At 45.4% G+C, this 13055-nt stretch overlaps 1 protein-coding gene across 1 annotated transcript in view; it reads right to left on the bottom strand.

Moving 5' to 3' along the window:
- The window catches only part of ATP1A3 (ATPase Na+/K+ transporting subunit alpha 3), a 39081-nt gene that overhangs the window by 5603 nt on the left and 20423 nt on the right, over window positions 1-13055 (bottom strand). The window contains exons 12-19 of the mRNA XM_072980307.2: window positions 12047-12239; window positions 11165-11340; window positions 9702-9838; window positions 8290-8440; window positions 6473-6641; window positions 4646-4800; window positions 3713-3836; window positions 1073-1218 (exon numbers count right to left, since the gene is read on the bottom strand). Coding sequence (XP_072836408.1) covers window positions 1073-1218; window positions 3713-3836; window positions 4646-4800; window positions 6473-6641; window positions 8290-8440; window positions 9702-9838; window positions 11165-11340; window positions 12047-12239 — 1251 coding nt within the window. The remainder of the gene's footprint in view (window positions 1-1072; window positions 1219-3712; window positions 3837-4645; window positions 4801-6472; window positions 6642-8289; window positions 8441-9701; window positions 9839-11164; window positions 11341-12046; window positions 12240-13055) is intronic.

The following is a 13055-nucleotide window of genomic DNA, read 5'->3' as shown; positions in this document are numbered from 1 at the left end:
AAAATGGTAAGGCACAATTATCCATTTAAGCCCTATTCAGGCAAGCCAGTCATTAAGGGAAAGCTTGCCTGAAGACGAAGGCCTTTTGCCTGCTTGCGGAAGGACAGCAAAGATGGGGGCCAGCCTGGCCTCCAGTGGAAGGGAGTTCCAAAGTCTGGGAGCAGCCACTGAGAAGGCCCTCTCCCATTTCCTCACCAAACATGCTGAGGAATAACACATCTGGAGGGCATCCAGTTGGGCTGCCTTACAAGGGGCTAACTGATTTAATTCCTGGTAATTTGCCAGAATTTGGGATGGGAAATTTCAGTCGTCTGATATCAGAAATGAAGCCGAGAAGTAATGCACAAGATACGGTACACGAGGCTGCTATATTTTGAATCGGAGCAATAAGCCGTCTCTATTAAAGTACCGTCAGCTCTGACAATGAGCACTGAGCAGCCTTCACTCTGCCTATCTCCAGAATTAGATGTGATTTGGTTTGTTCAGCATGTTATGGCAATATATACCTTGCATTTTATATACTAAGAAATGCAGGGGCATAGTCAGCTTTTGTATGAGGCAACATTAGATGCTTCAGACTCTGGATTTTAGCTACTAAAACATTTATATCGACAACTGATATACTTTTACTCAGAGGTAAAAGCAAAAAAAAAAAAAAAGCAAATACAAAATGTGCTGTTTATTGTACCACCCCATAGTGCTTAAAAAGCTCTCTGGGCAGTTTACAATTTAATTATGCAGGCTACACATTCCAACCCACCACCACCACCCGCACGCACAAGGTGAGTGTTCGGTTTACTGACCTTGGAAGGATGGGAGGCTGAGTCAGTCTGAAGCCACCTACCTAAGCCCAGAATGGAACTCATGAGCAGAGTCTTCCCTGCAGTCCTGCAGTTTAACCACTGTGCCACGAGGCTCCTACTGACCTACGAGGCTCCTACTGACCTCAAAGAAGCTTATTCCCAGGTTCAGTGGCTCGAGGGCATAACCTTACCTGTTGTCATTCCACTAAGGAGGCAACCCAAAACAAAATTTTGTTGATGACACTAAAGGGGGGCGTCTTTCTATTTACCCATTGCTGTCCATAGGAATCTTCCAAGTCATTGACTGTCCGATCGTCCCAATTAAGACGGATGCCCACCAGGACAGAAGGGAGGAAGCCGTTCTCAGCCAAGATCACAAAGTACGAGAAGAAACCCCCCAATGCCTGGATCATTCCTGCAAAAGAATGCGAGGTTTGAAAATCCCTTTCGTCACACCGCTCAGCTACTCTTGTTTCAACCACAATAATGATCCTAATTGTTTGTTGTTGTTTTTTGATCCCAGCCTTTAAAAAAAAAACATGCTTTTGCACTGCAGATAGGAACGTACCAGCCATTACCTCATTGATCCGCGTGGATAATATTAGTCATCTCTCTAGCATTCAAGAAGAACAACTGCTGCAAAGCAGATGAGATGGCTCGGCATTTCTCACCCGCCACAAGAGACCGAGTGAGCCGTTATTTGGAAAACGGGGAAATACTGGATATTTATGAGAAAGGAAATCCTGTTATGGAAGCTGATAAGGTGCCAGTTATGCGTCTGGTGATGTAACTTTTTGTCATGTAACTTTTTGGGACCAGTCTTCTCTCATATCACTACAGCAAATTTCTGGAGTGGCAACTGTATGTGCATAACTGTTGGTAGCCTTGGGATTTGAGGGTTCAGAGAAATAGGGAATCTGAGATTTGTCACTAAGGGAAGTATACTGAGTGATGAACTAGTCCTAAAGACAGCTAGTTACATAGGTAGGGTTAGACGGAGATTCAGCTACAGACAAATGCAGCAGTAAACTGAGAAATTAATCCATCAAGAGCAAAGGAGATTAAGTAATTAAAGGACAGAGATATTTATAGCGGTTGGTTCCATTTTCTGACTTGTGTCGGATTCACACATTGGACAGTCATTCAAAGGCAAAGGAAATTATGTTTTTCCCCATGTTTCACTTGCTCCTATCCTTCTACCATGCACAGTGGGGTATAACTAATTAGCGGCTTAAACATTGTACTCTTTGTCTCTTGAGAAGCGGATCGCAATCCGCTGAAATAAATTTGTTGATCGTACAAGTGCCAGAATCCTTCCATTTTCCTTTCTGCTTTTGTTTGGAGCTGATACCAATGGGAGATTGTTTCATCCATCTCATTTAGCAAGGCCTGTTCTGACTTGTAGCAGGTCTTTGGCATCCGACACCAAAATAGGGTTTTCCTTTCTCATCACGTATTAGTGGAAATGTCACAGACTGGCCCTGGAAACCTTCTGCAGGCAAAATGGATATCCAGCGGGATTGTTTCTTTCAAATACAGTGGTGCCTCGCTAGACGATGATAATCCATTCCACTGAAATCGCTGTTTAGTGAAATCATTGTCTAGCAAAAAACATTTCCCCATTGGAATGCATTGAAACCTGCTTAATGCATTCCAATGGGGAAGAATCGTCGTTGTCTAGCAAAGATCAGCCATAGGAAAGCCGCTTTGGGAACTGCTGATCAGCTGTTTAAATTGCTGTCTTGCGAAGCTTAGGTCCCGAAAACACCCATTTTGCGAGCATGGAGGGAGCTGTCAAAATCGTTATCTAGCGAAAATCAGTTTGCGAAGCAGGGACCAAACATTGTCCAGTGAAATTCCCCCACAGAAATCACTGTTTCGTGAATCGCTATAGCGATCGCAAAAAGTCAATGTCTAGCGAAAAAACTGTTATGCGGGGTAACTGTCTAGTGAGGCACCACTGTATGTTAGCCACTAACATTATTACAGTGCACATTGTAAAACTGGCAGATTACATGCCCTATTTATTCCACACCTACTCAGAAGTAAACCCCACACAATCAGTGACTCCAATTTCACAGGAGCAATACATTCATTCTGGACTTTCATCTGGATTTTTAAAAAAGCTATTCAAAGTGCTGATCCCCGTCCCTAAGAATATACTGGGCACTTTGGATAGATTCTCCAAAGTTCAGGTTACGATTTTATCTTCTTCAGATAGAGATCCAATTTATTGAATGGGGCTCAGTACCTTGAAAAGCTCTTGTAAAGAGTAAAACACAAGAGTGGATTCGCCCCTTCCTCAGAATCAGAGGAGAAGGGCTTATGTCTAAAATCTTTCAACACACGGATCGTGGGAACAGAATAAAAGACAGAAAATAAGCAAAACCAGACACAGCTGTTGTATTTTTGGATATCACTCTGGCAAAAAGAATTCATGTCGTTCACTGGAGCCAGCAAGTAAAGGTAAAGGTTCCCCTTGACAATTTTTGTCCAGCCGCGTTTGACTCTAGGGGGCGGTGCTCATCCCCGTTTCCAAGCCATAGAGCCAGCGTTTTGTCCGAAGACAATCTTCCGTGGTCACATGGCCAGTGCGACTTAGACACGGAACACTGTTACCTTCCCACCGAGGTGGTCCCTATTTATCTACTCGCATTTGCATGCTTTCGAACCGCTAGGTTGGCAGGAGCTGGGACAAGTGACGGGCGCTCACTCCGTCGCGTGGATTCGATCTTACGACTGCTTAGTCTTCTGACCCTGCAGCACAGGCTTCTGCGGTTTAGCCCACAGCACCACCACGTCCCTGATAGAGCCAGCAACCAAATATCAAAGAATTGAATTCAATCCATCTCTTGAGGCCACACACACTCATGCGCATGGGGCACACCATTTCCCTCCTCCTCACTCACCAATTTGCCCGTAGGCCATGCTGATGAGACGCTCATTCACCAGTTTGTCCGTTCTGGGATTTCGTGGCTGTCGTTTCATGATGTCGCTCTCTGCTGCTTCATAAGCCAAAGAGATGGCCGGCACCTAGGTGGAAAATTGAGAGGTCTGCTGATTCGTACAGGGATGTGTCAAGGTTGCACCGGACGTTTACAATGGAGGCCTATTTCTTCAGATTTTGCAGAGGGAGGAGAAAAACTATTGTGGGATGAGTGACGAGAATCAAGAAGCAAGGCTTGGAGAAGATTTTTTTTTGGCTCTCTTTGTTATCTACCATCCCAACTTCATCCTGTTAACTTTGTCTTGTTATTTTTAAATGGCAACTCCCAGAATCTCACATCAAGCACATCGACTAGGATTCTGTCGCTCAAAAGTAACTTTTCCAAGCACTCCAACTAGAGCAGCCGCCTTCAATCCCGATGCCTCTAGATGTTATAAGATAACATGTTTCAGCAACCCCAGGCAGCGTGACCAAAGATGGCAGGATTTGCAGTCGGTGTAAACGGGTGTCATCCCAATGTTTTGGTGTTCATTTTCCATGATCCTCCACTAGAAATTGAAAATGCTAGAAAGGTTTGGAAAGAGGTAGACCCCTTCCAGTCTCTGTCCTTTACCACTGGCTATGTTAGATGGAGGTGGAGGGCTGGTAGAATTTGCAATCCAAAACTTTTGAAGAACGCCTTGTTGGAAAAGGCTGGTCTATGGGGTCCAGAACAGCCTAAGAGCAGCTTTATCATGCTAGAGGCTGTTAATATAAACCAGGAGTTTGATACAGACCTGGATCATGGATTCCAGGTAGCACAGTTCCATCCATGGAATGCGTTGCAGAGAGAAAAGTTTTGGGAATAAATGGGCCCTGGAGTTTTTAGGGGGAAAGGGGCAGGGTGGGGACTTACCATGTCAGTGCCCAAATCAATGCAGAGGATAGTGATGGTTCCCAGAGGCAAAGGGATGTTGGCCATAATGAACAGCAGGAAGGGGGTAATCTCAGGGATGTTGCTGGTCAAGGTGTAGGCGATGGATTTCTTCAGATTGTCGAAGATCAGGCGTCCTGGTGGGAGGGAGACACATGGGCATAAGGGGGAGAGATGGGGGGCACAGCTGGGAGGTAGGGAAAGCAGGATTCCTAGAAGTCAGAGCCGGCCGGACCCGTGCATCCACTGGCATGGTCTATGGCATTCTTCCATAAACTCCACACCCTGCCTAATCTCTCTCCTGCCTGCTCCCCCTCACTTCGACCTAATATAGAATGAACAAAGGCAAAGTAAAACTTGAATAGGATATCAAACTAGAAGAGGGTGTCAAGGAACATCATCGCCAGTCTATCGGACAAAAGGGTAACGACGGATGCAACCCCTTTAGCTAATGAGTGTGATATAATGTACATTAGAATGTTAGAAATAATTCCTTAGTGAAAACAATTTAGCAAGGAGCTTCAGATGCCGGTAGCGCCGGTGGCTATGAATCTGCTCCAGGACTTAACTGGAGGACTTGAAACTCTTTCCTCTAAATATGTTCAGCACCTTGAAAAGCTCTTTTCCTGTTTGGACAGAGATGTGGGTCTAGAGGTACTGCCCCCCCTTGACACGATACCCATGAGCCTGCACTATTTTGTTTTGTTTTTCTTATCCCCCGTTTTAAATGGGGTTAACTGTTGTTCCCTTTTCCCAGGGATTCGTATCTAAGAACAGAAAAATGTCATCATCCTAATTGAACTCCAAGGATTTTCTGGGAAAAGCTGAAAGTTACTTAACTGGGACAAAATCTGAGCGATTGAGCGAAACAGTTTTTGGCTAAACTTAAGAGAAAAATTCACAGTAGAACTGTTTGGCAGGATAAAAGACTATTTCAGCGCTCTCCATCATTGGAGGGTCAACATCTCTAAATATACTGTAGAACAGACACAGGGGGTAGACTAAAAGACCTCTAAGGAACCCCTCAGGTGCAAAGCTATGACAACCAGTACGTGCTTGTACTGTAGACCAGGGATTGAGTCTATTTGTAGTTTTTTAGACTACAGCCCCTGGAATCCAGGAACTATTGCCCCAAACCCCAAATAACTCCCATCTGTGCTATCGATATCATCTAGACTCTTTTCCAGAAAATGCTTATCATCCTAAGTCATTCTCTACACGGAATATTTTATGCCACCCTTCCCAGACAGGATAGGCTCCTGATATGTTGGGCTTACGACTTCCATCATCTCCAGGCCAAATGACAATGGGCCATGTGGCCCAGAAATGATGGGGAGTATAGTCCAGCACATCTGGAGGCCATTAGATTGTGAGAGAGGATTGTGCATTTATTTTTTTTACAGGAGATAGCTGGATGTTATTCTCCATAGGATCCTTCTCAGGGTGGTCCATGTGGTCTTGTTTCCCAGGAGCAGGATTGTTATCATTATCATCATCACCACCACCACCACCTTAGACCTGCCAAGCTGGAAAGGACCCTATAGATTGCTGAGTTGAGGTTTGCCTTCAACCCTAAATAGCCCCAGCTCTGGATATATTCCATTTTATTGTGAGCAGAGTAGACGCTGTTAAATGAGCGGGATACAAATTTAATTAATTAACCAACCAACCAACCAACCAACCAACCAACCAACCAACCAACCAACCAACCAACCAACCAACCAACCAACCAACCAATCAATCAATCAATCAATCAATCAATCAATCAATCAATCAATCAACCCCACCAGACACTCCCCCATGGCTTACCCTCTTCAACTCCAGTGACAATAGAGGCAAAGTTGTCATCTAAGAGGATCATGTCCGCTGCCTGCTTGGAGACGTCAGAGCCAGCAATGCCCATGGCAACCCCAATATCTGCCTTTTTCAGGGCAGGGGAGTCATTCACTCCATCCCCTGTTACAGCCACGATGGCACCCTATTGGGGGGGGGGGGGGAGAAACAGGTAGAACCAGAAAGAAACGCACTGTCTCAGGGGGTAGCATCAGTTCCTTAGGGAGACACTTAACCCCTGCAGCCTCTCCAAGAAGGTATGATTTTGGTGGAGCTGATTCTAAGGCTGCGAAAGCCATGCTTTAGGATCTAATTCTCAGAACACCATAATCGGCACAACCAGCTGGCTAATTATAGGGCACGGTGACCCAAAGAGTAAGTTTTCCAACTCCCAATCAAGGAGAAATTTTGCCGTGAACCCTTGAAGGGAATATATATGGACTAGAAGATCTGATGATGCTTTTGGGGCTACAACACCTAACAGTCTGTAGGGCATCACGTGGACTTCATTAGCATAATAATATAAACCTTTTCCCCCACAAGCTTCATTCCTGTGGCTTTAACGGTAACTTGATCTTCCAGTTTCCTGGACTGGACATCTTTAGAGGCAGGTGGGAAGTCATGTGGTCAAATGCTCTCCACTGGGGGAGAAAAACACTGTTACAAAAAGTTTGTACCACTTATCACCAGTGGTGTGGGACTAAGCTATTAAAAGGCTACCATGTGGTTTTGCTGAATAGCAAGCCAGGAAGCCAAGGTCCATAACCAAGCTATATGTTATAGATAACCTTTCATTAGAGCTGAAAATATTTGTGAATATTCTAGACATGGTGATATAAGCAGACTTTTGTGACTGCAAAGCCACTTTTGCAAGAAAGCCCTATTTAACTCCCAAAGGTCAACTGCAAGGGTCATGACCGTCAAATGCTTCCAGCAGTTAAGGGATTTCTTCTCCTAATGACAGTTTTTCTGTAAGGTAGAGTTCAGTCCTCAGGAGAAGTAGGCTCATGAACTCTTGAGTTTAGGCTGGCACTGACTCTGCTTCTCAATTTTTAAGACTTTTTTTTTCATTCTCTTCTCCATTTCAATACTATCCTGCACAGCATGCTCTGAATGAGAGTTTAGAAAAGTTCCTCTCTCTTTTTTTTGAACTTCGCTTCCCATAAACCCCATGAACCAGCAGGTCCCACTGGGATTCAGGTACAGTGGTGCCTCGCTTAACAATTGCCTCACTTAACAAGGAAATCGCTGTACGATTAGGTTTTTGCGATCGCAAAACGATGGTTTAAATGGGTTTTTTTCATTTAACGATGATCGGTTCCCTCCTTCGGGAACCAATTTTCGCTTTACGACGATCAGCAAGCAGCTGATTGTCGGGTTTCAAAATGGCCACCGGCTGAAGAAAATGGCCCCCCGGTGTTTTCCAGGACGGATTCCTCGCTTTACAGGCACCGAAAATGGCTGCCATATGGAGGATCTTCGCTGGACGAGCAGGTATTCAGCCCATTGGAATGCATTGAACGGTTTTCAATCCATTTCAATGGGGTTTTTTATTCCGTTTGACGATGTTTTCGCTCTACAGCGATTTCGCTGGAATGAATTAACCTCATCAAGCGAGGCACCACTATAGTTGTAACCTTAAAACGGAAATCTCCAAATTCTTCTCTGAACTTTTCATGAGTTTAAAAAAAGTGGAACTTCACAGAAGGATTTGCCAAGAGGGGTTACTGTGATCGAGAGGAATGAGACGTTCAACATGGAGCTAAGCTGTGGTAGCCCTCTTAAGGTCTTACCTGTCTCTGACAACCTTCAACGATGATCAGCTTCTGTTGAGGGGAGGTCCGCGCAAAGACGATCTCAGTGTGGTTCTGTAGGATCTCGTCAATCTGCTCGGCGGTCATGTCTTTCAGATCTGTGCCATGGATCACACAGGCTTTGGCATCTCTGTAACGGGAAGAGAAGGCATTATTACAAACAGACTGAGAGAGAGAGGATTACCATCCCTGCCTCTAGGTAATCTCGATACATTAAAAGCTCTCGCAAGGCAGATGGGAATGACTCCACCTGAAGAGCCAGCGGGATCCACGCTTGCTGAAGATGATGGAGGTTGCAGCTTAATTCATCTGGAGAAGCCTGCTGGATATGGCGCTCTCTCTTTCTCTCTCTTTTTTTTTCATGCCATTTTGTATTCCAGTTTTGCCCCAAGAAACTCCAAGAACAGATCTCTCTACACTACTTAAATAGTGTTTATAATCACCTCCTGGACATTCAAACACTCCCTCAATTTGGAGGACTTGTAGTCCTGTTTGGGACCTCAATAAAACTACAGTTCCCAGAATTCTTATACGGGACAAGTGGTGGATGGAGGCATAGCACTTAAAAGATATCAAACCCACACGGGTTTGCAGCTGTACGGAAAGTAGGTCTTGATGAATTTTCCCATGAGCCAAACCCAGACCAGCTGAGCTTCACAGAGAGCTGCCCTGGTGTAGGGAACAGACGGCTGTGTTAAGAATTTTGGAAGAGCCGGGTTCAAGTCCTCCCTGAGTCCTTAAACTCACTGACAAATCTTGGGCTATTTACAGTCTCTCAGTCCTACGTACTTCACAGAGCAGTTGTGAGGATAAAACGGGGGAGTAAAGGAGAGATGCACATGGCCGTGATCCCACTGGAGGGAAAGTATGATATAAAAATAGATGGGAGAGTATGACATAAATAATTAACAAATAAACTGAGAGGATAATATAAATAATAAATAAACAGAGGGAACTATTTCCTAACAAAATGGCCAAAACCAGTGGCTCCCTCAAATGTTTTTCTTCCTTCTGCTAGCATTTTCCAAAACTTCATTATCTGACTTCTTTTTTCTTTTCCTTTCCTTTTCAAATTTTCTTTCTCTCTTTCTTCATCTATCTATCTACTTTCCTTCCTTTCTTTCTCTCTCTCTCTTCCTTCCTTCCTCTCTCCCAATTCCTTCCTTCCAACTCTTTCTCTCTCTAACTCTTCCTTCCTTCCTTCCTTCCTTCCTTCCTTCCTTCCTTCCTTCCTTCCTTCCTTCCTTCCTTCCTTCCTTCCTTCCTTCCTTCCTTCCTTCCTTCCTTCCTTCCTTCCTTCCTTTTCTTTCCACTTCCTCCCCACCCCCTCAGCCCCATGCATTCAGCTCTCCCATGACCCACCTCCCTCCCTGTCTTTGTTCTCCCCTCACCTGGGGTTGACCTGGCTGACTGGAATGTTCAGTCGTGCAGCAATGTCTTCCACTGTCTCGTTGCCCTCAGAGATAATTCCCACACCTTTGGCAATGGCCTTGGCTGTGATGGGATGGTCGCCGGTTACCATGATTACCTGGTAGGGGGAGAGGCATGGCTACCAAAGAGGTCTCAAGACAGGAAAGCCATCCAATGAGATTCCTTAGTGAACTGCAAAGGCCTATCTAGTCATTTCATTCCAACCGTCTGTCCTGAGAGTTAAAGGTTCAAGGTGGTGGTGGTACAAGGGTCCCTTGAGACAAGTACAAGGGGTATATCAGATACAGTGGTGCCCCGCATAGCGACGTTAATCCGTTCCGGATTATTCGTCGCTATGCAAAAACATCGCTAAACGGATCAAAAAACCCCATAGGAACGTATTAAACTTCGTTTAATGTGTTCCTATGGGGCCCCAAACTCACAGTTCGGCGAAGTTCCTCCATAGCGCCGCCATTTTCCCGCCCTTGGTAAGCGAGGGCAGGGTGCGAAAATGGTTGCGGCAGCCATTTTGGGTGTCCGGCAGCCATTTTGGAACCACAGATCAGCTGTTTAAAAAAACATCGCAATGCGAAGATCGGTAAGCGAAACACTTACCAATCATCACAATGCGATGGTTTGCCATTGAAAACATTGCAATGTGATCACATTAATGATCTGAAAAAACAGATCGCTATGCGGATTCATCATTAAACGGTGCACTCTTTAAGCGAGGCACCACTGTATATCAAGATGAACTAGTAGATCTTTGGGTGATCGTTAAGGTACGTAGGTTCAATAAGTTCTGATTCCCAGTTTGACAAAAATAATTAATGTCGTTTTCCTCCATAACTAGGAATCCTTCAGGTGAACCAGGAATGGACCCTTGTGAAAGGCCTGTGAGCTTGGATCAGTGGTAGTACTTGACATGAATGATTGAGTTCACAGCCTGCCAAGAACGTAACCTGTATGTCAAGCTTTTGTGAATGTCTTCTGCATCTGGCTTGGCTTGCTGGATCACAGCATTTTACAAAAGTACTGTACGAACCCAATTTGACAAACTTAACATCTGTGCACACCTCACCTGGCAAAGAGCGGCCCGTACGGTTAACCAGGGTGATATGGGCTCCTTCCTGACCAATGGGCCACAACCTCTTAGAATACCATTGGCTTACTTACTGTGACATCACAGAGAACACAGTAACTCTTGGGCCAATCAGCAGACTTCCCAGGGACAAAGAGAGGTTTTTTTAATGGTGAAGTCTCTGGGCAAACTAATTCATTAGAAATTACTCAAGTGTATGTATGGCAGTAACTTTCCAATCACCTGGCAAGCAGAGACCGGCTAAGCAGCTTCACCTCCTTTCACTTGAGACAGAAAACACCCTGAAAGTCCACATCTGGCAGCATCTGCAGCTCAACGCATAGCCAGAGAGCAAGGCTTTACCTTGATGCCAGCACTTCGGCATTTCCCTACAGCATCGGGGACAGCAGCTCGGGGTGGGTCAATCATGGACATCAGCCCCACGAAGCAGAGGTTCTCAGTGCAGAAGTTAACGTCGTCACAGTCGAAGGCAAAACCTTTGGGGTACTGCTCCTCAGGCAGATAATAGTGGCAGAAACCTAGAGAGCAAGAAGGACGTTTCAGATAAAACAACATCGTAAAACATGGCCCTGTAGGGCATGACTTCTCCATTGCGAATGCAAAAACTCAGCTTGACTCTTCAAGAGCCTGGAATGCCCAATGCCTAGAGACCACAGTGTGGTGTAGCGGGCAGGAGGGTGGGACCAGGAAATCTAAGTTCTAATCCTCAAAGGGGCCATGAAACTCAGTGGGTAACAACAGAGTCAGTCACTCTCTCACACCTTGATCTATTTCACAAGACGAGAGAAAGCAACGGTTGGGTGGAGACCAATTTATACCACTTTTCCTTCTTTGGAGCCAAGATAATTTAGAAATACAAGCAATCATATTAACAGTCTCAACAGCAACACCAACTGCCTCTACTTGGTTTCCGGAAAATTTCATTCATGGCTACTTTCTCCATGAAAGGTGTGTATTTCTCACATTTATATGGCACCTCTCCTCCAATTAGCTCAAAGCTGGCTGCATGCTTGTCCTCTCGTGAGGTCGGGGTAGCTGGCTCAATGGGGTTTTGAACCCAGGTCCTCTGGGTCCTAGTCCATCCTTCTAACCACTGCACCACACTGGCTCCATGTGAAAAAGAAGGCCAGTCACCCTATTCATATCTGTAGCACATCCTTTATCCCTTTCCTAATTTCCCCCCAAGTAACCTGCTTCCTCCTTCCCCTCCTTCAGCATCCGTACCCAGCACTCGCTCGCCGAGGCCTCCAAGCTCCAGGTAAGCGTTCTGGAAAGCTTCTTTCATCTCTTCATCAAGAGGCTGTTCTTTGCCTTGATGCAAGATGGTGGAGCATCGGTCCAGGATGCGCTCGGGGGCACCCTTCATCACCAGCAGGTAGCGGTTATCGTTGGGGTCTTCGGTTTCATGAATCGAGAGCTGTAGGGGGGGGGAGAGGGAAGGAACACACTCTCAAGAGAGTCCTGGAGCCATAACCATGGGGTGCCAGGAGCCCCCCCCCTTGCTTTTTCACACACACAAACACATATACACATATGCCACATTTTCTGCTCTGTAAGATGACTAAAAATAGAAGGAGAAGATATGGAGGCAGTGACAGATTTTACTTTCTTGGGCTCCATGATCACTGCAGATGGGGACAGCAGCCACGAAATTAAAAGATGCCTGCTTCTTGAGAGGAAAACGATGACAAACCTAGACAGCATCTAAAAAAGCAGAGATATCACCTTGCCAACAAAGGTCCACATAGTCAAAGCTATGGTTTTTCCTGTAGTGATGTACGGAAGTGAGAGATGGAGCATAGGGAAAGCTGATCGCCGAAGAATTGATGCTTTTGAATTGTGGTACTGGAGGAGGCTCTTGAGAGTCCCCTGGACTGCAAGGAGAACAAATCTATCCATTCTGAAGGAAATCAACCCTGAGTGCTCACTGGAAGGACAGATCCTGAAGCTGAGGCTCCAATCCTTTGGCCATCTCAGGAGAAGAGAAGACTCCTTGGAAAAGACCTTGATGTTAGGAAAGTGTGACGGCAAGAGGAGAAGGGGATGACAGAGGACGAGATGGCTGGTCAGTGTCATCCAAGTGACCAGCATGAATTTGACCCAACTCTGGGAGGCAGTGGAAGATAAGAGGGCCAGTCCAGAATGTAGTATAGTCCAGAACGCTATTACATCAGTCTATCTTTAACTGCATTGCTGATCTATTGTCTTTAAAAAATCTCTTTTGGACTAGAGA

Source organism: Pogona vitticeps, chromosome 9 (assembly GCF_051106095.1).
Source record: "Pogona vitticeps strain Pit_001003342236 chromosome 9, PviZW2.1, whole genome shotgun sequence".
In the NCBI taxonomy this organism is placed as follows: Eukaryota; Metazoa; Chordata; class Lepidosauria; order Squamata; family Agamidae; genus Pogona; species Pogona vitticeps.
The sequence above is the reverse complement of the archived record's forward strand: the minus strand, read 5'-3'. Positions and strand labels throughout refer to the sequence as shown.